Genomic DNA, 24,222 nt, shown 5'->3' on the forward strand with positions numbered 1-24,222 from the left:
CGCACCCACCATCTACAACCCCTAAAAAAAAAAAAAAAAAAAAAAAAACCCATTCTCCTGGGCGAGGAGAAAATGGGCGGCGGGGGTCCGGGGGGGGGAGAGGGGGGGGGTGGGGGAATGGGTGTGGAGAGGAGAGGGTGGGTGTGAGGGGGGGAACTGGGTTGCTGCTGTTTTTTTTTTTTTTTTTTCCTCTTCTTCTTCTTCTGCAGGTTACGAACTGGGGACTTTTTTTTTTTTTTTTTTTTTTTCCTTCTCTCTTCTTCTTCTTCTGCAGGGGGACGAACTAGGGTTTTTTTTTTTTTTTTTTTTTTTTCCTCTTCTTCTTCTGCAGGTTACGAACTGGGGACTTTTTTTTTTTTTTTTTTTTTTTTTCCCCTCTCTCTTCTTCTTCTTCTGCAGGGGGACGAACTGGGGTTTTTTTTTTTTTTTTTTTTTTCCCTCTTCTTCTTCTTCTTCTTCTGCAGGGGACCGAACTGGGCTTTTTTTTTTTTTTTTTTTTTTTTTTTTTCTTCTCTCTTCTTCTGCTTCCCTCTTCTTCTTCTTCTTCTTCTTCTGCGGGTTAGGTTGGGGGGGGGTGGGGGTTGGGTGGGAGTGGACGGGTTTGCTGCTGTTTTTTTTTTTTTTTTTTTTTTTTTCTCTTCTTCTTCTTCTTCTTTCTCCTTCTTCTTTTCTGGGTTGCTGGGTTGCGGGAAGATGATGGGAAAGAGAGAGGGGGAGATGCACGAAAGGAGAGGGAAGATAATGGATGTTTGTTTTTTATTTTTTATGTACTTTTTTTTATTATTTTATTATTTAAATAATATTAAATGATTTTTTTTGTTTTTAATAATTTTTTATTAATTTTTTAATAAAAATGGGTCCCAGATCAAGCCACGTCAGCATTTAACTGAGAAATAAACGGCCAAACTAACAGAAGGTATAACATTGACACAAATTCGTAAGATGAGGTATGACATTGTCAATTTTAAAAGATGAGGTATGAAAGTGTCATTTGACCCATACTTGAGGTAGTTTTTTGTACTTAACCCAAGAATATAACATGTGCCAATTAATGTTACAGTAGAGTAATATTTCTTGGGTTTAAATTTGGTGTTGATATAGTGATAATTCTCATTACTGGTAAAGAGGTATTAGGTTTAAATTTGGTGAATAACAAATTCGATACCAATTTATTCTTCTAATTGTTAGACTACGTTTGGTACTTGGTAATGGAAAGAGCATGTATGTTCATAGGTAGAGATGTTTTTCCGTAGAAACTTGAAAACGCCTCAAAGACTAACTCCAACCTTCAAGGGGCAACACCAAGTTGGACTTTGTCTCATACATGTCCTTCAACTGTTTGATAAAAAGCTTCAAAGAAGAGTTGCTCTTCTTTTATATTTTTTTTTAAATATTACATGATCGTCACATATGTGTATTTGATAATTACATTGGCTTAGTTCTACCAGTAGCAACTGCTTCAGTAGAGAGAGCATTTTCCCCTATAAATATTGTGAAATGTTCCTTGCATAACCAAATAGGAGATCAATGGTTGAGTGATAGTTCGGTGGTTTATATTGAGAGTAAATGCTTTTTCATCTATTGATAATGAAGTTATAATGCAACATTTTCAAAATATAAAAACGCGTCGTGGACAATTGTGATTTGTATTATTATTTGTTCTATAAATTATGAATGATGAAACTATGATTTAATTTTTAAGGTTATTAATATCTAAAAAATGTTTGTAAACTTTTACATGTGACCTGTGACATCCCACATTGCCCAGGGGAGTGATCCTTTTACGTATATTCTCATCTCTACCTAGCACAAGGCCTTTTGGGAGCTCACTAGCTTCAGGTTCCGTAGGAACTCTGAAGTTAAGTGAGAAGGGGGATAGAGCAATTCCATTATGGGTGATCCATTGGAAAGTTGCTCGTGAATTCCCAAAAACAAAACCGTGAGGGAATGGTAAGCCCAAAGCAGACAATATCGTGCTAGGATGGTGGAGCGGGTCTAGGAAGTGATCCGCCTCGGGCCGGGATGTGACAATTTGGTATCACAGCCTAACCCTGGCCGCGTGTGTGACGTCGGGCCCCTAAGGGGGGTGGATTATAACATCCCACATCGCCCAGGGGAGTGATCCTTAAATGTATATTCTCATCCCTACCTAGCACGAGGCCTTTTGGGAGCCCGCTGGCTTTGAGTTCCATAGGAACTTCGAAGTTAAGCGAGAAGGGGGCTAGAGCAATCCCCGTAGGATGGACAGGCATAGCCACCACCGTAGGAGGTAATGACTGTGACATTTAGCTTACCTAGTAGAACTGCTTTTCTTCACAGATGAGTTTTTGAGAATTTTGTGTTAGATGTTTATTGGCATTTCAATACATTTCTCTTCATTAAGTAGGCCATCACAAACACCACCATTAAACTAAAAGGTCTCACAAACCTCGCTAACATTATATCGTTGTATAAAAAAAATAGCCCACCATATGCGTCCGTCAAACCTCACACTAGGATGGACGGAGGCAACGTCTCCAGGTCAATAATGAGGCATTGTTGGTTTTTGGTTCACTAACCAGGCATCACTGGTATGTGAGAAGGGCAGATGCAAATATCAGAAATAGGTAATGCAAGGTGTGTATTATTCTTATTCCTGACACGTTTGAAAGAAAAAAGTAAGTGGGCTTCACGTTAAAATCAGGCATGTCATACCAATTATGTTTCTTTTCTCATATTATTTCCAATTTTTCATTCATAACTTTTTCAAATTTTTATCAAACAATACGATAAAATGATTCAAACTCAAGATCTCGAATATATAAATAAAAACTCTTAACCATTTGCATTGCATGACCTTTGCCTTCCCCGTTTTCAAATAAGTAGCCATGCCGTAAGTTTTTGTTTTACCTCTTGCCTTCAGCAAGTTGCAACTTTGCAAATAGAAGTTGGGGGTGAGTGGTGGTCACTGGTCAGTACTTTCTCAAACAAAACATGAAATAGGATAACAAAATCCTCCGACCACCATGCCCTTAACTATCAAGCTCACTTGGGCTCCCTCCACAAATCCCACATCGCATCTCCTCCCCTCAAAACTCCTCACCCCATCTGAATCCTCCTCTGCGATCTTCTTCCCCCGCGCTGCTAATCCTTCCCCACCTCATCGACCCCTCATAGCAAAATGCACGACTGGCGGCTCTGCCGGAGAGGGCGGCGGCTTGAATAAGGCACTGAGTGGCATTGTGGGAGAGCAAGTGGAGGAGCTCTTGAAAAGAGAAGAGAACAGGGAGTTGCTCGATGGGTTGGAAAAGGCGTCTCAGAGAGTTGAGATTGCTAAGAGAGAGCTGGCTGAGATTGAAAGGCAGGAACTTGAGGCCAAGCTCGTGAGGGATTACATTGCTCAACTAGAAAGCAGAGCTTCTGAGGTTCTAAATCTTCACAGTTCCCAACTTTTGATTCATTTTCTGGGTTTTTGTTTTAGGTGCCTTTTCCTATCTCCTTGAAGTTTTTTCTATTGAGAATTGTTATTAGCACTTCAAAATAGTCATTAAGCACTTTATCCGCCTTATCTTCTTATCGGGATGGACTATTTTGGAGTGTCGATACCAGCTCCCATTCGGTTTTTTGTGTAATTTGAAAGTGAAATGGTCAGTTCATTTGTTGAAAACATTGATTTGTCATTTGCTTCTGTTGTGTTAAGAATATTTTTTTTTTTTGGTTTCTAACTATAATTTTTGTTCAAATACAACGATAGTTGACATATTATATGTTGTCGGGCATCTTCTCCTGCTAAGATTATCGACTCTGTTTGCATTGAAGATTGCAGAATGTCAAAAGGAGATATCAGAAGCAAAATCCATGGTTGAAGAAGCTGAACGTGCCGTCTCACAAGGCGGGGATCAACTCGGTGGCGGATATGCTTTTGCAGCGACCGAAAATAAGGAAATCGACAAGGGTAAAGAGAGATGGCAATCCATAAAAGCAGCTTCAGTTTCCGCCCTAGCCGGCACTATTGCTGCATTGCCCTTCTCCTTCACTCAGGTGGCAAGCATTTCTGAGCTGATCCTCCCTCTGGGAGTCACCTTCGCTAGCTGCGCTCTATTCGGAGTCACCTTCCGATACACAATACGAAGAGACTTGGACGATGCTCATCTCAAGACCGGAGCGCCTGCAGCATTCGGAGTTGTCAAAGGGCTTGCTACACTGGATGGCGGACAGCCTTTGGAACTGAATGCCAGTAGCTTCTTTACACATGCTTTTGATGGCGCGATTTACGTGTCTCAGAGTCTTTTTATTTTTCTTTCTGCTGCTGTTGCTCTGGATTATTGTTTTAAGACAGGGCTATTGAGTCCTTTTCCTATCCAGAAATCTGTATCAGGAGCCAATTAACCAAACGATGTTCATACTTTTGAGAAACAATGATACTTTGAGCTTTATATCAGGAGTTAATAACAAATAAAATGATTAGTTCGCGATCTTGTATTTCATCTTCATCTCTCATTTCGTAAAACAAAATAACTTAATCGATAAACAAATTCATATCAATGGTGTCGAAATGGATTCTACACTCTACATGTGAATTCATCTTCATCAACATGTTCTAATTCATATCAGTGTGCAGATAGTGATATCGGACTACATTCTGTGTATGGTATCTATCACGACTCATAGTACTTTATTTAGTAAAAGATGACTATCAAACATTCATAGTACTTTGTCTGGGTGCAACGGCTGCGTTTTCAAATAGAAATTGCTTGCATCCAACTCTGACCTTCTAATGTTTCCTCCTTTCATTTTTTTCCCAATCTTCATTGGCGCCCTCATGATCTTGTAAGGGCCTCTTGGGAAGTCCCCAGTCATCAATCCCGTTTCTCGATTGTTCTTCACTGGATGGAAGGTTGTTATTCTCCCTGTTCTTCCCCTTCATAGGACATAAAAGCGATTACAGCCTATATAAGATAAGGACACAAAATCTATCTAGAATTCTTAAAAACTGTTAAGAGACCCAAAGTAATTAATACCTCCTCAGAGGTTCCTTGATACCCACTCTGATGATCTTTCCTTCTAGCCGTTGACGAGAGATGCTTTGCAGCCTCCTTAAAGAGTTGAAAGCCCTGAAGATCTCCATTTTTAATACTTGCTTCCAGCTACAAGGGCGAAAATGTGGAATCACAAGATTACGATTACATGATTTACAAACGACTGAATGAACTCACAATCGAAATGCCTCAAAACCATTAGTCTAGAGATTCTGTACCTTGCCTGGCAATATACTTCATTTCCATTCTAGCAACATTCACCGCTCATTTGAAAATGTTCCGTTAAGAGATTAAAAACATGAACTCTATTCGACCCCAATATAAGCGATAAATGATGAACCGGGTGGAGAGCATAATTGAGGACTCATACCTGGACATGAATAATGCAGAAAACGATGCTAGCAACAGGCAGCCAGCTCTCCTCAGGCGACAGCGACAAATTCGTCCTAACAAATCATCGGAAAATCAAGCAATCACACGACACATTTACCTCATTCTTCGAAAATCGAAAACTACAAGCATAAGCTCAACAAGTATGCAAGTGCTCAGATAATCAAAATCAAAAGCATTCAATTAAGCAACAATCTTCATCGCCTACCTCAGGTAGGGAACCAAGTACACAAGCGCATACACCGCATACCGCCGTTTTCCGGTATCCAGCCAAGCAAAAATCCAACTCTACAATTATTCATTGCAACCAAACAAAAATTAAAACAAACCCAATAAAAATAAACAAAAAGTTCAAAAATTTGAAAGAAAAATACATAAATGATAAAAAGGATCAATAATTTGAGAGAAAAGTGGATTGTTTTTGGTTTTACCAGCCAATTGAAGTAGGGAATGAAGCTGACGATGCCCATGACGGCAAACCTGGCATCGGTGGAATCCATCGGCGAACCCCCACTGTCATCGTCGTCGGGAGTGCTGACAGGAAGCACCAGGGACGAGAGCATGCAGGCGCCGATGGCGGCGGCGAACGGCGCGTCGTTTGAGAACTCCGCTCTGCAGAGTCTGTATCCGGAGAGGTTATTGTTCTTCCTCCGGTTTGGGTGTTTGTTGGCAGAGAGGAGAGACGGTCTGAGGCTAGAGAGCTGAGGAGGAAGCGGCGGCGGTTTTAGGGAGTGGAGAGCCGAGGAGCAGTGGATTGCGGCAGCCATGGGTTTTGCTTGGGTTCGGGAGAGGTTAGCGTAACATGTGAGGCGCACTGCACTGGATTCCTGCCAATGTAATCGGAGATTACTGCACAGCTGAGCCTGAGTGGCAGCCACCTCGACTCTCGCGCGTTCTGGGAAAGAGAGATGCTAAAGAGAGCCCTCATATATATTTTTTAAATTATTTTATAAAGTTGTCATGAAAATTGACTTTGAACTGTCAAGTTTACAGTTCATCTTGATAAAATAGAAACCAAATTGGCATATTTGTTGATTTGCACCTTAAACATGCGTGGAGTTAAACTCTCAAGCCTACGTTCAATCTTTCATCCATCCAATTTTTTATCATTTTTGCCTTCATACAATTGTTATGTTTTGTTTCTATGATCAAGATGAATAAAAAATTGGATGAAAACTTTTAAAATCTAACGTCAGGAATTATAAAAGTTCAATGGGGTAATCAGCTAAAATAAAAGGTTAGGAAAAAAATTAGCAGCTCCATATCAGTTTAGGGGACAAATCAACAAATACCTCAACCAAACTTGAACATTTGATATGTTTTCTCTTGGTGAGGATTCCGAAGATCCTCCAATCATTTCATTTTATCGTACATTGTGAAATCAATTTTCGTAAGATACTGTTTATTTTCAATTTTAAATAAAAAAATACAATAATTTATGATATATACGATGAACAAAGAGGATCCCGTTACTCAAACTTGAACGTTTGATATGTTCGATTAGTAGAGCTCATAAGCAGCTCCTATTCAAAAAGTTAGCCTGCGATGACAAATCTCAACATTTTCAAGTTAAAAGAAAAAAAAAACCTATAAAATCACCTCATTAATTCTTTATAAAATTTCTAATCCAATAAGGTTTAGGAAATCCCAATAACTATGAACAAAAAGAAAAAAAAGTATATTAAATACCAAATTGCTAATTGCTAATTGCTAATTGCTAAAGATTTGTGGAAGCAGATTTAGTATAAACAATGAAATAATAAATAAACAACATTGTGTTCTACAGCCATCATATACAAACTCATAAAATCTGTGTTGACCAAAAACGATATACATATAAAATAAAACATATATAAAAACCTCTCTTTTCCTTATATTTCATGGCTACTCATGGCTGCAAGCCTATAACTATAAAACCAATTTGACCGCCAGCCCAGAAGTTCGATCTTCACTACAGGGAAGGACATAAGTTACCGTTTTCGATCCGGACAAATCACATCCTGATGAATCCGTAAACTGTGTATTGCTCGTCTGAATTCCCAAGTGGTGAGGAAGGAAACTTATTACGTACAGTGGAAGAAGGAGATCTGGGAACATCAATTTCTCTCGATGCATTTACTTCTATCGGCAGCCATAAATGATTCCCGTTCAGCAAAGAGGAAAATTCGTTGGAGAACGCGTTCAGCACGTCTACAGCTCTTGGCCGGATGTACATCATGGATTCACTTTACACTAATCACAACTTTGGGTCACGCAGCCTCAACTTCTTTCTCCGTTCTCTTGCCCAGATACAGCATTTAGCTGTTGTTGCAACTGTCAAGCGGTAACCAACTTGTTAATGCTATCATAAATGCACGCAAATAGCGGGATACACACAGAAACCCATCACCATCAACACTTCCCACTCATAATACTGTTAATAAGAAGTCTTTGGCAACTCACTTGAACGTGTCTTGTCTTTTCGGCGGTCAGTTCATCACTCAAGTTGTTCATTCTGGAAAGAGAGAAACATCAGCCAAACTTGTATAAAAGCAGGAAAAAAAATAAAAGATAAAAAAAAAAAAACACTTCCGCAGTACTCAATTTAGACTTGGGATAACTAACCTGGCTTGAAGCTCCGATACTTTGATGAGCAATAAACGCTCCCTCTCAGAAACTGCGGTTTCAACCTGTTGGTCAGACAAATTAGAGAATGTTATAAAATGTACAAAGCTAATCATTGACTAACCGTTGATATACAAGTCTAACAGAGTTTTTAACATGCAATGCAATAGAGTAAAGCGACCACCATAATATTTCCGAAAAGCCCCGTATCAAATTAATTCATCTAGCAAGCAAAAGACCACTTAACTGATTTAACAACAAATTTCAGTCAAGGTTGAGGGAAGTTTTATCAATCAGTCAAAGTTGATAGAAAGAAAACAATCAAGAAATCTACCATTTGGAAAAGAAAAAAATACCAAAGGGAAACTGCTGAGAAGCTAATATGATAAGATATCTTTATATCAGAACTGGGACAAAATAAAATATACGTACATTTCCATTGTTCTCAGAACAGGGAGGCAGTGGAGGTAACTTTCCATTTTGAGTAGCTGAAATAAGAAAAGGAGTACCTTACTAACTGGTTCAATAAATCTTTACTGATACAAAACTTATATCTAGTATTATACTCCCACAGATATTTCACTCACCTTCTACTGCCTCAGCTGGTTGCAAGCTGCTTAGCAAATTCGTAATAATATCCTGTAATTAAAAGAATAAACAAATTTGCACTAAATTTGAAAGCTGAAGTTTTGAATCAATTCTTCAAGTCCATCCACCATCTGTGTTGAACCAGATTTGCTCTTTTACCTGTTGAACCGACGTCTGTTGAAAAAGATTCTGAAGGTGAGGCAGGAGAAGTGATGCAGGTACGTTGCTGTTGTTGAACTCCTTTGGTGACACGGCAGGCTGAAACATAAAGAATGAAATCACATAAATGAAGGACAAATAAGATTTCAAACTACCCGCAGAGGCAAAGTCAGTAACTGAACCTTCTACATGCTCGTCATAGTATAAAGTAACAATTATTTAAGAGCTAAGTGAATATAGAAAATGGGGAAAAAGCTATAGACACAATCTAGTATTGTTCATCAAATACACCCATGAACTCAGAATATTAATATATGCACACATATAACTTAGATCTCCAAGTTATTGATGAGAATGAAGTTCATGCTCGCTACATTGACTCAGTATCTAACGGATGGAATCCAGATCTCATAAAGTAATCTTCTTTTATTTAAGGATTTTTATCACAAATGGTTCTTGATGTTTTGCCAACTCCTAATTCTAGTCTTTTAGGTTTCAAAAACCTCAATTTGCTCGTTCATTTATAGACATGCTCATCGATGTTGTCCCTCTGTCAGATTCCGTTAAAATTTCTGTTAGTCTGCTCACATGGCGTGCATGTGGGGACCATTTATCCAAAGAGATAGTGCCATGTGGGTACAATAAATGGTTAAAAAAGTTTATAAATTATGAAAAATCTAATTTTTAATAAGTACAAAAAACCAAAATAATACACATGACCCGTTCACCAAACCACCCTACCCTCCGATGACCTGGCCCATCCCAAGAGTCCTATTGGACCGTCATTAAAGCCGTCGAGATCTTGACCGCCATGACCGTCCCCATCGAGCTCACATATGATGGTAGATTTATTGGACACAGATGACGTGGGATGGAGAATCGGGTTTTGGTTGTATGTGTGCGTGTACGGATGGGGGTGGGTTGCAGCCAGAAATATGGGTTTTTGGTTTTGGAATGAGGGTCAGGGAATGGGGTGGTGAGGAGGGGGAGGACGGTTTAGTTGGGTGCTGTAGCAATGGCGGAGATGGAAGGGGGATTTGTTTTAGTTTTTTAACATCTTTATACTCGTTTTTTTATTAACTTTTTGTGGGTTTTATTCAGCATTTTTGATACATGGTATTGGATAAATGGTCCCCACATGCACGCCACGTTAGTAATCTTGCGGATTTTTAACAGTGATGGAGGGACAACATTGACAAGCATGTCAATAGATGGACAAGAATTAAGAGTTGACGAAACATCAAGGAACATTTCTGATAAAAACCATTAGAGAGAGAGAGAGAGAGAGAGAACACAAACAAACCATTTGCCTGGATTCAAATACCCAATCACCAACGCTAGCAGACTTTTTCAGAGGTGATCCCTAAAATAACAAAACAGAACATGAATTAGAACTCAAAACATTTACTTGAGAAGGCTTAAGCAAAACCAGCTACCTACCTGTGAAGAATGATGAGGTACTGTACTCGATGGAATATCCTATGGCAATTTTTTTTAAAGTTAGTGATTGTAAAAAATAGAATAAGCATAGCATAATAATAAAGCCTCACCTTTACAAGATCTAAATTTTCTGATGTCACTGAAAATCGCCCCTTAATTTGCACCAAATTAGATTTTGACTTGTCATCCATAGAATCTCTAAATCCTATTAAAAGGTAAAGCAATTAGTGCTATAAGAATTCCAAGCAATTGGGCACATAACGATTGAAAAAGTTGCACTGTTGATTTTCATCTTTAAAAACATTATGAAAATACTCATTACCTCCAGAGGATTTTATAGGAGCTGATAAACTGTTTGCTGAAGCTCGATTGGGAAGCATCAGTGGACCACTAAAGCTTGGTGTTCGTCGTACTTCGCATTTACCTTTATCAATTATCGGTTGATTTTCATTCTCACTCCTGAAGTTATCAAAGCATCAGGAACATATCCCACAAGAGAGAGCGAGAGATGAAACCAAAAGCTTAAATTCTGGAGCATTACTCAACCATGACAAACCTTTCAATGGTGCGAACCTTTTCTGATAATGAATGACTAAGCACAAAACCAGGTGTGAGTGGACCACTCAGCGCTTGACGACTTTTCACAAAAAGAGTTTTAGGCTTAGCCTGCACTGTGTCTTTTTCTGATGTAGACGCTGTTGCCTCAGAGCTTGATTCATTTTTCTTCCAGCCTGTCTGCGGACCAGCGGATTCTGATAAATTACTTTCAATATCCTTGCCCTTTTTGTTTAAGCATTCAACCTGTTGTGATTCATCACCATTTATTTCTCCTTTGTAATCAGTCCAATATGATTCATTATTTTCATTCAACTTCCCCAAACTGGATTGCCAACTAGTTTCAATCTGCTAGCATAAACAAAAAGGAAATCACCTTTCTGCATAATAATCACACTTCTAAAGGCAAAAGGCCAGCAATGTACAATATAAAACTAAAATCTTGAACTGCAGTTAAAATAGTGTAACAATTTTCTAAAGAATAAAGCAAATTGATGACCTTATCATTACCGACTACAGGTTTAAATTTTTCATCTTCATCCATCGTTTCATCATCATCTCGCACCTAGCATAAAAAATGAAAGATATTAATTGAGATTCACTCAGCAGTCAGCGATACACAAAAACAAAGAAATCCCCAGAGATAGCATCTTTATATGGAACATGCTGATACTTGCTAAATAATAAAATGTGGCATACCAGGGATGCTTGAGCTTTTAAATCCTCAACGTCAAAGTTCCAGGCACTAACTCCTCGCTGGTACTCACTCTGTTTAAAAAAAAAAAAAAAAAAAAAAACCAAAGAAAGAAAATGTAAACCACTAAGGAATACACCAAAGAAATTTTTTTATATAACTGAACTCTGAATGTGAACATTTGTGAACCTGTTTAAGTTAATTTTAGGTGAAAAAGTAACAGCTTGAAGATACGTATCAGACCTGTGACATTGCCTCTTGCTCTGCTGACGGCATTTTCTTTAAAGCCAGTTGTGCTGCATCTTTAAGCTGTGATAGTCCAATACTTTAGCAATTCATGAAACAAGCATACTAACACATGTGAAAGACTGAAAGCAGGAAAGCAATATAAAACAGTGTGACAGCTAACCTGGAGGGCTTTTACACGATTCCAAAGAGGTGGTAAGTCTGTAAACAATTTCTTTATAGAATGCTCTGGAGCTTTTGCATTCTTGAAAAAGGAGTGTTTTAATAATTTCTCTGCTGTTGGCCTCTTTGTTTGATCTTTTACCAAGCACATTGCAACCATTTCTTTAAAAGACTGATGACAACTGAAAATCCTCCAATTAGAATATTATTCTGTAAGCGAAATACAATACAAGGGTACCACTAGAATTGAAGGCTCTGACACTTGTATACCAATTAATGATACAGAATGCAGCAACAAATGTTTTTACATACAAAAACAAATGTTTGCACTAATGTTGCTCTATCTAGAAAGAAAAGCAATACCTTAGAGAACTTTCTATCACGGTCATAATCAAGTCCTGGAGGGGCATTTTGTATGGTCATTAGAAGAACCTATGAAAACAAACAAAAGAATGGCAAGTCAGAGGTTTAGATGACGAACCACCACATAGGTATGCAGTCTAGCTATACTCAGGTAACATAAGTACCTTCATTGGAGGGTATTTTGAAAATGGTGCATGGCCATGAGCCAACTCCAGTGCCGTTATACCAAATGACCAAATATCAGCCCTGAACAGTGATAATCCAACAGAAAAATAAGACATATCATATATGCCACATAGGACTCTTTTTATTAATTTTCAAATTATAAACTACAAAGCAGAACTTTTTGCTCCAAAGATCGAGTTATGAAGGTGGCTTACAAAGCAGATATCACACTGAATATTTGCAGGCAGGAAAAATGTGAACACCCAACACCCCCACCCCCCCACCCCTCCAATTTTTTTTTTCTCTCTCCCTCCCTCCCTCCACACACACACACACACAAAATAAAAAAAAATAAAAAAAAAATCCCCATTTATACAAGTCAACTATCTAATCTATAATTGATATGTGCATAAACACATTCTATAGATCTAACATTTTAAAAGGCACAGCTTCTATTTCTTGTTATCTAGTTATCAGCTCAATATATATGGCACAGTGGCAATTACGAAGGGAAAAAATCTGTAATAAACAGCTCTGATGCTCAGGGAAGGAAACAAATGTAGCAATGCAATTTGTGAAGTCATGCATATTAATTTAGAAACTACGTCTGTCTCCGGATGAGGAGAAGAGATTTTATGTGTTCCCTGGAGCCACAAATTCTTTCTTTTTTTTTTTTTTTTTTTTTGAGAAGGAGCCAGAAATTCTTAGAAGTTCAAAAATATTTAAGTGACTATATCAAATAAAACTCACTTGGAATTGTATCCACTTCCTGGCTGCAATACCTCTGGTGCCATCCTGGAGACCAAAAAACAAATCCAAATTTCAACTACATCGGTGATAAAGCAAGCAGTTTAACATGTGGTACCAAACCAGGAATTAAGTAATAACTTCTGAGGCAATAAAACTTACCAGCATGGTGTTCCTACAAAAGTGTTTCTTGAGCGTTGTCTATCAGCTGCCTCAAACATGCAAGCTGAAACGCCAAAATCGGCAAGCTTCACTGCCCCATCAGTGTCAAGTAATATATTTCCAGCCTGCAGCCAAGACATTAACACAATCGAAAAGTGAGATCCCCCAAACAAAGATATGAAAATGAAGCGCAGTGAATGGTTACCGGAAAAATGAAACAGACCTTAACATCTCTGTGAATATGACCTTGTTTATGAAGGTAATACAAAGCCTTAAGGGTTTCCTTAAGGATAGAACCAATCGCAGATTCCTCAAACCCATCCGGATATGCGATTTTCATGAGGTGCAAACAAGAACCCTCTGCCATGAATGGCATGATCACCCAAAGGTTTCTTTCAACAACAAATGAACAAAACGCCTTTACGACATTTGGATGATCTATCAATTTCATCGTTTGCGCCTCCCTTCGTATATCCTCCTACAAAATAATAGAAACATAATACATCAATTACTGGGTTGGGAATCACCCACAGTATTGAAAAGACTAAAACTTGGGTTTTCTTCAGCAAGTAAAACAATAGCATTGTAAAATTTACAGTTCGTGATTCGTGCTCATCGATAAGGACGGTTGAGGATCTTAACCATAAACTCATCCAAATTAAAACCTACACCAATCCAAAAAAAAAAAAGCAAAAATCTTTCGATTGCTCACTAACTTCACATTCCCAAATCTAACAAATCTCCGAAATCGAATTCCAATCTCATAAAAAATAAAAGATCTTGATTCCAACTCAAATCTAGCTTCAATTAGCAACCAAACAACTTCAAATTATTCACAACAATCATTGAAAAACTACAAAATTTGGGTTTTTAAAATAAAAAATGTAGAGTAGTAAGAAACTGACGAAATTACTATTGCAGCGATCGAGATCCAAGCACTTGACCGCGACGACTTCATTGAAAGGGAGATAGATCGCTCTGTAAACAGTAGCGCTGGCTCCATATCCGACCTCTTCCAGAAGCTTGTAGTCGCTCGGATTCGCCGAGTGAGCTTTCGAATTGCTTCCCATCCTCCCCATGCTGCTCGAGGACTTGTGCTTCGGGTATGTCGTTTTGAGGACAGGCCTCTGCGTTTCGATGGTTTATATGGACACGTTGACCGCCATGAGAAGCGATACAAAGGAAGCGAGAGTGAAGAAAGAGAACTCGGAGCAGGGAACTTGGTTTTGTGATGAGAGAGGGGTGATGACGTGGCGGTGGTAGTGAACGTTGAAGGGGATTCTGACACGTGTACGGGTCTTTAAATGGACGGCGGGGACCCGTGCTTGGCCCTTTTGGCCTTTTGGTAATTTTACTTTTTAATTGGATGAGTTGTCAATAATTTTGTTGCTAATTATATGTAATTTCAGATAAATCATGATTTTTGGGAACCACGATTTGAGTTTCTTGGCCAGATTTCTTTGCTTTGCCCAATTTATTTCTTAACGATATGCTGCTTTTCATTGAGGCTCTTTTAACGAGGGTATCCTTTTCATTGTTGGAAAAAAGAGAGTATATGCTTTATTAGGATGTGTGGATCTTTTTACTTCATTTATTAATTTATGTTCGTTGATCTTCTTCAATTAATCTGATATATGACTTAAAATTAGAAGGGTGTGTGAGAAGTAAAAAGAGATATGTGGATATCACACACCTTTGCTTATTGTTAGAATTGTCTTAAAGAGACCCTCTGGTTAAGATTAAATAAGAAAGTGCGTTTATTAGGTTTTTTTAATTAAAATGACCTCTTAAGATTTGCATAACTTTTCACTTTGGTCTTTGAGATTTGAAATCAATAGAATTGATTCCTGAGATTGTCCACTATCAATCATTTTGATCCTTTCATGAAAAACATCTATTAAATAATAAAATGACCAAAATTGTTAGATCCCACATCGACCAATGAGAGAGGGTGATGTGCCTTATACGTACATACTACATTCTCTATAGCACGAGGCCTTTTGGGAACTCACTGGCTTCGGATTCCATCGGAATTCCGAAGTTAAACGAGTTTGGGCGAGAGTATTCCCAAGATGGGTGACCCACTGGGAAGTTGTTCACGTGAGTTCCCAGAAACAAAACCGTGAGGGAATGGTAAGCCCAAAGCGGACAATATCGTGCTATGGCATAGTTGGTTTGGGATGTGACAGAATGGTATTAGAGCCACTCTGCCATTCTGTGCAGATGTGCCGACTAGGACGTCAGGCCCCTAAGGGGGGATGATTGTTAGATCCCATATCGACCAACGGAGAGGGGGTGATGTGACTTATATGTACATGCTCCCCTCCCTATAGCATGAGGCTTTTTGAGAACTCATTGGCTTCAAATTCCATTGGAACTCCGAAGCTAAGCGAGTTCGGACGAGAGCAATCACAGGATAGGTGATCCACTGGGAAGTTGCTCGCGTAAGTTCCCTAAAACAAAATTGTGAGAGAATGGTAAGCCCAAAGTAGACAATATCATACTACAGCGAAGCTGGTCTGGGGTGTGACAAAAATACCTATAATTTTTTTCAAATGATTTTGGCCTATGGTTTATTAAATTAAGGGTATATATTATCATTTTGATCCTTATTTAACATAATTTTGTACGGAATGACCAGAATGATTGATGGTGAACAATCTCAGTAACCATTTCTATTGATTTCAAATCTCAGGGATCAAAGTGATGTGTTATGCAAAACTCAAGAACCATTTTGGCTTAAAAAAACCAATTTATTATTGTTTCTTTTTTATAAAAATGATATTGAGAGATCGAAAAACACAAAACTCAGAGATTGCAAGTACAAATGTAAATACTCATAAATTGCATCCACCCTATAAGAAGTTTTGAACAATTGCTAAAATGACAATTTAATTTTAGAAAGCAAATACTTACATAGCTTAGCTAGTGTAGAATCACAATAGTAAAAAGTAAAAACTCAATTGACGTAGATCTAGACAAGCTGGAGTATGTGGTTTAATTTGACGTGAAGCAAAGATTAGGCCCATTTGTATAGGTCGCATAATCTTTATGCTCAAAATACCGATTTTGCGTAATTTCTTAGTGAACATTCACAATTCATAGTATCTTTATAGATGTTATATTTTAGGCACAAGGACAAAGAAAATCAAATGGAGATTAAGTGATGTACCTGTTGAAAAACGAGCTCAAGTAATCTTACTTAAATCGAACGACGAATTAAAATTTGAAATATTTTGTGTATGAAATGATTCTTGAAAGATGAGCATAAAAAATGAATGAGATCGATCATCATATAACTCTGTGCGGAACGTGAAAGAAGATAGAGAAGGCGCCAAAAGATAGGTAGGCTGACATTCCCTTTTTAACACTACTTTGAGATAAAATACTATGAAACAACTTTCAAATCATTTCATATGTATTATAGTGTTACTCGTATCAAAACTATAACATGTCCTGCATGTGGTGGAACATAAGTAGAGAGGATAGAAAGCATAAAGTTAAGTTTTAGTCATGTCCAAAGATAAGGTCATCAACTTAAGCTTTTAAGGCACTTTTGCTGAACCGAAAAAAAGTTTTGGGGGAAAAGGCTATATGACTTTTTGGGTGAAAGGTAAGTGTACGTACGTAGATGATTGGAGCCCAAAGGATGCAAAAAAATGCACAAATAATTGGTATTGGAATATTCTAAAAGCCGATGAAACACTAATTGATGCTATACAACTAACTTCTCCACAAAACAAATTAATCTAAATTAACCTAAATCCGTGATTAAATCCGATGGCTATTTGTGTGCGTTTTTAGCTTTTGAATTTAGTGAATAAAAAAAAAATTAATGGACAAAAAAAAAAAATTGGCAAAATTAGAAAATGAATTTGTGGAAACTTAAGGGGTAACAATGTAAATAACCCGTGAAAGAATTACATTCAAAATTGGGCCTTATAACTTTATTATGTACCTCACAGTGATAAAAATGTGTTGAACTCTTATATTACTGTAAGTTCAAACTCCATCACTGACTAATCTAATATCTAATTTAACAAAATCTATCGTTGGATTAAAATAATAATAATAATAAAAGTGTCCAAAATTAGTATTAGAAAATTACAAAAAAAAAAAAAAAAAACCCCCAATGGGCCTTAGATTAATCTTCTGCGTCTTAAGCTTTTGGAAGAGGCTTTAGAAACAAAGTAGCTCACACCCAAACACATGACCCAGATCCCCACATCCATGGCCCATCTCACTCCTTCCATATCCATCTCCAACTCCCCCTCATCCTCACCTTCCACTTCACTCACCATCTCTGAATCTTCACTGTCAGATCTACAGTTGCAACAACAGCCGTCCGATTCATCAGATTCATCATTTTCATCATCCACCGCTCATTCCTTCGGAATCTCCTCCAGCCGATTAAACCCGCATTTCCGGTGCTTTTTCATCTTTTTAACCACCGTCCTCACTTTCTCGTTCATCGCCATATGTCCCTCCACCGCCATGCAGACCTCAGCCTCCGCGACCTCCGCCGCCACTCTCTCGCTCTCCAGCACGCACTTGCACTCCAATTTCCACTCTTGCCCCTCATCCTTCTTGAAAATTCCTTTCAGCACCTTCTCCTCCCTCAGATACACCTTGAACCGGATTTCGTCGCCAGCCCCGACCCGTTCCCAAAACCCAAACACCACCTCTCTGATGTGAAAATTATACGCACACAAATTAACATTCTTTTATCAGTTGTAGTAAGTATGTAAGTAGGGATCGTTCTGGACCGGGGATTAGGAGGGATTGTTAATCACTTGGATTTGACTCAAGAACTTAAAAAAACACAATATAAGACACCAAACTAGACCCAAAAGAATGCAAAACTAAAGTTTAAAACACTAAGACAAACCAAAAGACTAAAAATAGCAAGAAAACACTCAAAATTGCCTTAAAACTACTTTCTAAGCAGTTTTAAGCACTAGAGAAGAATTTGGACGAAAATAGTTATAACTTGACTCAAGATACTCTAAAAACACAAACTAAATTGATTTCTAACTAATTTGACACTTCAAGTAAAGGGGGATTTTGATTTTGACGAATTTGGAAACAAAACTTAGTACTTTGTAAAACGAACAGATTCTAAAATGAGTTTGGATTTAATGAATGGAATGAAAGCTAACTAAGGGGTTCATCTCCACACATGCCATACTTGCACACAAAACGATTTCTAATTGCTTTTCAATAACCCATGAATTCTCAACGCCCCAGATTAACTGTGAATTGTACTAATTAACCCTCAGATTTTCCTAACGTTATTGAATTGGATGATTGCATACGACAACCCAAAGCATTCCTCACAAGTTCCCTACATGAATTGCATAATAGAGATACAAGCAAGAATCATTAAGTTCTTTGAAAACCATAAGCATTGACGAAGCCTTCGTTACTATGAATTGCATGAAACTTATGCCAAGAATTTACTAAACGCAATTGAGGTCATCAACTTTTACTACTTGTGAATATAAGTTTGTAACGATTAGGAGAAACATCCTTATATCCTAGCATTAGATTTACGCATGATAATTAAGTGTGCACTCTCAACCAACATACACAAATCAATGTAATTCACATAGATAAGTAAATTGAATTCACAACTTATGAAACGCAATTAGAAGTAATCAAATCATATCGCAAGCATAAACATGTATTTCGAATCCTCCCTAGCCAAGCGGGGTTTAGTTCCTCATACGTACAAGATAAGTAAATTTAATCATTGAAATCAAGGAGAGAAAACACCTAAAAATTCCAACAACTCAAACTTGAATTGTATGAACGTTTAGGCCCTCTTCTCCTCCTCTTTGTTGCGGCACAAGGTCTAAGGATAGGTTTTGGGGTGGTATTTGAATGGAGGAATGTATGTGTGATGGTAGGATAGTGTTTTGGAGGATGGGGGGTGCTGGAAAATGGAAGGGGATGCACGGCAAGGGGAAAATGCTGCTGGAATGTGTATGAAATGGTAGTGTTTTGCAAGGCTAAGCTTCCTTTTTGTGTATGAATGCATGGGTTTTTATAGGGGGAATGAGAGAATATGTGGCTGATTGTTTAAGAGTGCATGTGGCTCTTATGATTGAGAATGCATGTGGTTGAAATAATGATGGAAAAACAGCTAGGAAAAGAGAATGATTAAAGAGGGAATGCATGTGGAAGTGTGGCTGCAATGAAGGAGAAAAGCTGGAAATGTTGAATGGGAGTGCACGGCAAAGGGATGTTCTAGGTGATGGGTGCATGTGAGTGAATGATTAAAGAGTGAATGGTGGCTGCAATAATGAAAGGGGGAAAGCTGGAATTGCAAGGGGGGAAAGCTGGAAATGAATGTGTATGCACGGCAAGGTTGTGTAATAATGTTATGGTGGCTGCTAGGGTGAGTTAGGGTGAAATAAAATATGAATGAAAGTGAATAAATCAGAATAGGGCTGCAATGGTTAAAGGGCTAGGGTTTAAGTGCATAAAATGGACCCAAAATGTTCCCCCTTGCACGGCAAGGGAAGGGAAATAAGGTTAAGCCCACGGCAAGGTTGTGTAATTGGGCTAGGGCCATTGTTTTGTGTCCAACACTTTGGCTTCAGGCATAAGCTATCCATCCTTAGCCCAAAAGTGCTCCAAAAGGCTCCAAAATGCACTTCTTTGCTCCTTTAGCCCTTAGAACCTGAAAACATACGAAAATAACTTAAAAGACTTAAAGAACTAAGAAATAACAACGTAAATGCACAAGAACAAGCCAACTAAGTTGCCTAAATATGATTCTATCACTCCCTCTTCCTCACCTTCATGCTCACGACCTAGTAAAGTGTCACAAATGCCGACGAGTCGGGTCGAATCTTCGACCCGTTGATTTCAAGCTCGTTCTCGTTAATTCGTGGAAGATACATAAGCGTGAGCGATTCTGGTAATAGTTCCTGGGTAATCAAGCCTGAAAACCAAAGAAAAAATTCCCGAATCTTCAATCGGTCTCTCCGCGACTGAAATCCGTGGTAGTCCGTCGATCTACACATCTTGAATTTTCGAAGTTTTCGATGATGTCACAAATTTTGACCCGAGTGGAATTCAAGTACTTGAGTTGGATAGTTGCAGAGATAATGGAAACCGTTGGGAATCATATAGCGGTGAGAGATACGGGTCAGCTCGGATTTCCGGAGTTAGTGGGTACACGGTTTATGGTGCTGACGCGGAGAAAAAGACAAGAAGACCACCAACAGGGTCTTTGGGGTTTTTTTGCGCGCCGAGCTGGGAGAAAACCTTGTGGAATTTGCGTGGGGGAAGTATTTGTGTGTGACGCGGGATTTTGTAATTGGGTTTTTGACTGTTGATTTAGGAGGAGGGGTGAGGATGATAGGGAATGGACGATCAGGATGTGGGTTTTGTGAATTTTGAGGGGAAGGGGTAGAGGATTGGGTGGTTTGGGAGGTGTATGAATGGGGGACCACGGTATGGTTTTTTTGTCTTGGAATGGTTTTCGGGTGTATTCAGACAAGTTCTTGCAAACCGGCTAACAGATTTGATATTTTGGGAACAATTTGTCAAGTTGTGACTTTGGTAACTGGTTCTATTCAAATATTTTTCTATGATTTATTTTACAATTGATTTTTACTCAACAATTATCGTTCATAAGATTGTAATTTGTAATTTTACTAATCTGCTGTAAACACGAATTTTTCTGAAATAAGAACACGTGTACAAAATAATATTTTTGTATTGATTTTAGGGTTACAATCTCTTTTACAATTTAATCCTCTGATTCTATCTTCGTAAGGTGTAGATTTGTGAATAAGCTGTTGATCCAAAGGGTCGTCGGGGCTTGATCTAGGGATGAACAGTTGTGTGGATTTGTTGATGTTGTTGATCCAAAGGGCTATCAGGGCTTGATCTTAGGATGAACGGATCTTCAAGGGCCTTCGAGGCTTGATCTTAATGAACAGTTGATGAATGGATCTTCAAGGGCTTTCGAGCTTGATTTTGAAGAACGGGTGTGTGAATTTGTTGATGTTGTTGATCCAAAGGGCCGTTGGGGCTTGATTTTAGGATGAACGAATGATGAACGATGAACACTTTCTTCAAGGGCTGTCGAGGCTTGATCTTGAAGAAGGATTTGACGAAGAACAAAGAGGGCTTTCTTGATCCTTCGGGATTTGCTTGAGAGCTTTAGAGTTTCAAAGCTTCAAGGTTTTGGTGTGATGTGAATTGGTCTTCTCTTCCACCCTTATCATTTGATAGAGAAGCCTATTTATAGGCTTTGAGAATGAATCACCACCATCCATTTTTTCGGTGAAGTGAGTGAATGTCGTAGGTGACATGAGTGGAGTTTGTAGGTGAAATGAATGTGTGATGTAGGTGAAATGAATAAAGGTTGTAATTTTAATGCATTGGTCAACATTTATTTCACTGAAATTTCAATGTCTACAAATGCCCCCACTTTAGGGCGCGTCATATACATGTGCTTGTCATGTGTAGAAGATGCATTTTGAAGTCTCTTAATGTAGATGTCGATCTAAGGGCCATCGAGGCTTGATCTTGAATTGGGCTGGAAATTTCTTCAAGGGCCGTCGGGGCTTGATCTTGAATTCGACTGGAAGATTTTCTGGTTTCCTCCAATCGTTCATTTTCCACAGGCTTAATCTTGAACTGGGATGGAGAGTTTTCTAGTCTTCTCCAAAGGTCTGAACTTACTCCTTTTATCTGGAGCTGAATTTGATACAAGGGTGGTGAACACTTGATTTTGAATCAAACTTGTGATTTCTTCAATGGCCATCGAGGCTTGATCTTGAATGAAAATAGGACCACGAGTGGTTTCAAGATTCAGGCACATGGCAGGCAAGCACGAGGTGGAGGTGATGGCCTGTTTCTTTGTTCAATCTTTCCAATTCATATTGAAGAGGGTTAGGGGATGAATCAGCACGTGCAGTTGTTGCGTTTGCTAACGATCCACAAGATTGATGTTTCATTGTCACTCGTCTTATATGTTCTCCAGACAAATGTGGTATCTTCTCTGGAAGTGTATCAACTATTGAAGACGATTACTCTAGAGCAACGCTAGGTAAGCAATCAGGGAAGAGGTTCCAGGCAGTTGGTTCTAGATCGGAAGGCTGATTCCAAGTGCTGGCTGATTGCTCTCTTTCTCTTTGTTGGCAACTACGTTGTAGTTGGAATAGTAAAATTCACGCCTTTTTAACTTTGTCAGAGAGTTGCACGTGCTATCTGAAAACCTAAGATTGTGTCTGAAAAATGTTGACGAACTTGATGCAGGAAAATTCAGCTTTTAAAATTCGAAGAATGGTGTCTCTTCGATTTTTTTTTTTTTTTTGAATTGGTGGCTGTGTTGCCTCTCCTTTTATAGAGGTATAGATCACATCCAACATGCACACTTTGAAGATTGCTCACTCATGAAAATTGTCTCTGGTGTATTTTTTTGAGATTTTACTCCATCCAACCCTTTTCTTTTAACATTTTTGAAAATGGCTAACCCATCTAACATTTGCTTAGATTTGAGTCTCAGTGATGATACAGGTGCACCGCGTCAGGGTAATATATGGTGTCCGTCATTCTTATCTTCTAATGACCCTCTTACAGTTGAAGACTCCGTGATAAGGGATGCAACAATGGCTACGGTAGTAGCTAGGAACCTCCTCACTCCTAGAGATAATAGGTTACTTTCAAGATAGTCTGATGAGTTGGCCGTTCAAGAGTCCCTAGCTCTTAGTGTTTAGTGTGTGGGCTCTGTGTCCAACATGGGCCAACACCTACTTGCTTGAACTCGTTAAGTTGAATCATTGATGGCCGAGGTGGAAAATCTTAGACAAGAGATCAGACAGCTTAAGCGCGAGAATGGAGATTTGCACATGCTTGCAAATAATTATTCTACGAGCATGAAGATGAAGCTTGATCAGCTGCAAGAATCTGAAGGTCAGATTCAAAGTGACCATCAGAGGTTTGTGGCTTTCTTCCAGAGGCACCTTTTGCCTTCGTCATCTAGCGTTTAACCAAGTATTAAGGCTTCGAATAATCTATCTTTAATGCCTCCCGCTCCTGGGGTTTCGCCGAGTAGTGGGGCTTTACGTGAGCAACCTTTGTGAAAACTCCCTTTTTTTTTCTTTCTTTCTTTCCTTTTTTTTTAATTTTTTTTTAATTTTTAATGATACTGTGCACCATCCCATAACCTTTCTTTTTTTTTTTTTTTTTTTTTTTTAGATGGTGTCTGATGCACCATCATCCCCATTTTTGTTTTTATCTTTCAATGATTTTGTTGCCACCACCTTTTTTCTTTTCTTTCTTTTTGACTTGCTAACAGTAGCATGCATTTGTGAGTAGTGGCTTGAAGATGGCATGGCTGGGTTCCTTAATAGGCTTCCTCGTTGTATTGCACTCTTCGTATGAGGACCATTTTCATTTGCTTATTTGGAGACCATCATTTGCACAGTTACTACACCAATAGTTTTTTTTTTTTTTTTTTTTTTAAATGTTTTTTTATATATGTGTGTACAGTGGGATGAAAGGCAGCCACCTGCAGCGGGATAGGAGAAGCTTGCAAAGGGCATGGCAGCTTGGGCGAAGAAGAGTGCCATGGTAGCTTGAGGTAGTGTAGAGCAACAGAGGCAAGTAGGTGTAAGTCGACAAACTTTGGTTTTGTTAATCATATTCAAAGGCAGCAGCCATGGCGGAGGTGCAGAAGCAACTGGAGCTTGAGGCAGAGTGTAAGGTGTCGAGCTTCACGATCGGTTAGTCGTTTGATAACGGTCATTGAAGCTCTTCGCTGATTTCGATCATGGTGGCTAGAATGACGAACTTGAGGTTGTTAACAGTGGCTAGGAGGAGGAGGCAGAGCTGGTGGTGGATTGTTGATGACGGCGAATGTGTCGCAGCTCAACCTTTTGAAGGTATGGTGGAGGAAGAAGATAA

At 38.7% G+C, this 24,222-nt stretch overlaps 3 protein-coding genes and 1 pseudogene across 13 annotated transcripts; 1 reads left to right on the forward strand and 3 right to left on the reverse strand.

Moving 5' to 3' along the window:
• Positions 1-2,891: 2,891 nt before the first annotated feature.
• On the forward strand, positions 2,892-4,457 carry LOC103950133. The gene is made up of 2 exons (XM_009361290.3): positions 2,892-3,404; positions 3,799-4,457. The coding sequence occupies exons 1-2, from the start codon at positions 3,006-3,008 to the stop codon at positions 4,366-4,368; spliced, it is 969 nt and encodes a 322-aa protein (XP_009359565.2). The 5' UTR covers positions 2,892-3,005; the 3' UTR covers positions 4,369-4,457.
• LOC103950132 lies at positions 4,195-6,345 on the reverse strand. Of its 10 annotated transcripts, none has more exons than XM_048566737.1 (7): positions 5,840-6,344; positions 5,617-5,696; positions 5,389-5,464; positions 5,237-5,265; positions 5,001-5,126; positions 4,693-4,903; positions 4,195-4,336 (listed from the first exon to the last, which is right to left on the reverse strand). In XM_048566737.1, exons 1-7 carry the CDS (start codon positions 6,173-6,175, stop codon positions 4,310-4,312), a joined length of 885 nt encoding a protein of 294 aa, XP_048422694.1. In that variant the 5' UTR covers positions 6,176-6,344; the 3' UTR covers positions 4,195-4,309. The 10 variants fall into 10 exon arrangements, 8 of the variants coding, with proteins under 8 accessions (XP_048422694.1, XP_048422695.1, XP_048422698.1 ...); XM_048566738.1 differs by having other exon boundaries at positions 4,693-4,900; positions 5,840-6,343; XM_048566741.1 differs by having other exon boundaries at positions 4,199-4,336; positions 4,751-4,903; positions 5,840-6,345.
• Positions 6,346-7,132: 787 nt separating this feature from the next.
• Positions 7,133-14,459, reverse strand: LOC103950131 (serine/threonine-protein kinase BLUS1). 2 transcript variants are annotated; one of them, XM_018648170.2, is made up of 21 exons: positions 14,199-14,459; positions 13,517-13,771; positions 13,294-13,418; positions 13,135-13,179; positions 12,384-12,465; positions 12,220-12,288; positions 11,858-12,028; positions 11,692-11,757; positions 11,454-11,522; positions 11,254-11,319; positions 10,756-11,102; positions 10,522-10,658; positions 10,310-10,404; positions 10,200-10,238; positions 10,063-10,122; positions 8,760-8,858; positions 8,600-8,651; positions 8,445-8,500; positions 8,013-8,077; positions 7,851-7,902; positions 7,133-7,721 (listed from the first exon to the last, which is right to left on the reverse strand). In XM_018648170.2, exons 1-21 carry the CDS (start codon positions 14,370-14,372, stop codon positions 7,668-7,670), a joined length of 2,178 nt encoding a protein of 725 aa, XP_018503686.2. In that variant the 5' UTR covers positions 14,373-14,459; the 3' UTR covers positions 7,133-7,667. The 2 variants fall into 2 exon arrangements, with proteins under 2 accessions (XP_018503686.2, XP_018503687.2); XM_018648171.2 differs by lacking the exon at positions 10,200-10,238.
• A 2,206-nt stretch (positions 14,460-16,665) lies between these two features.
• LOC125469363 lies at positions 16,666-20,324 on the reverse strand (annotated as a pseudogene).
• Positions 20,325-24,222: the final 3,898 nt, after the last annotated feature.

The sequence above is a fragment of a genome, unplaced genomic scaffold (assembly GCF_019419815.1).
Source record: "Pyrus x bretschneideri cultivar Hongxiangsu unplaced genomic scaffold, Pyrus_bretschneideri_v1 Contig42, whole genome shotgun sequence".
NCBI classification, from domain to species: domain Eukaryota; kingdom Viridiplantae; phylum Streptophyta; class Magnoliopsida; order Rosales; family Rosaceae; genus Pyrus; species Pyrus x bretschneideri.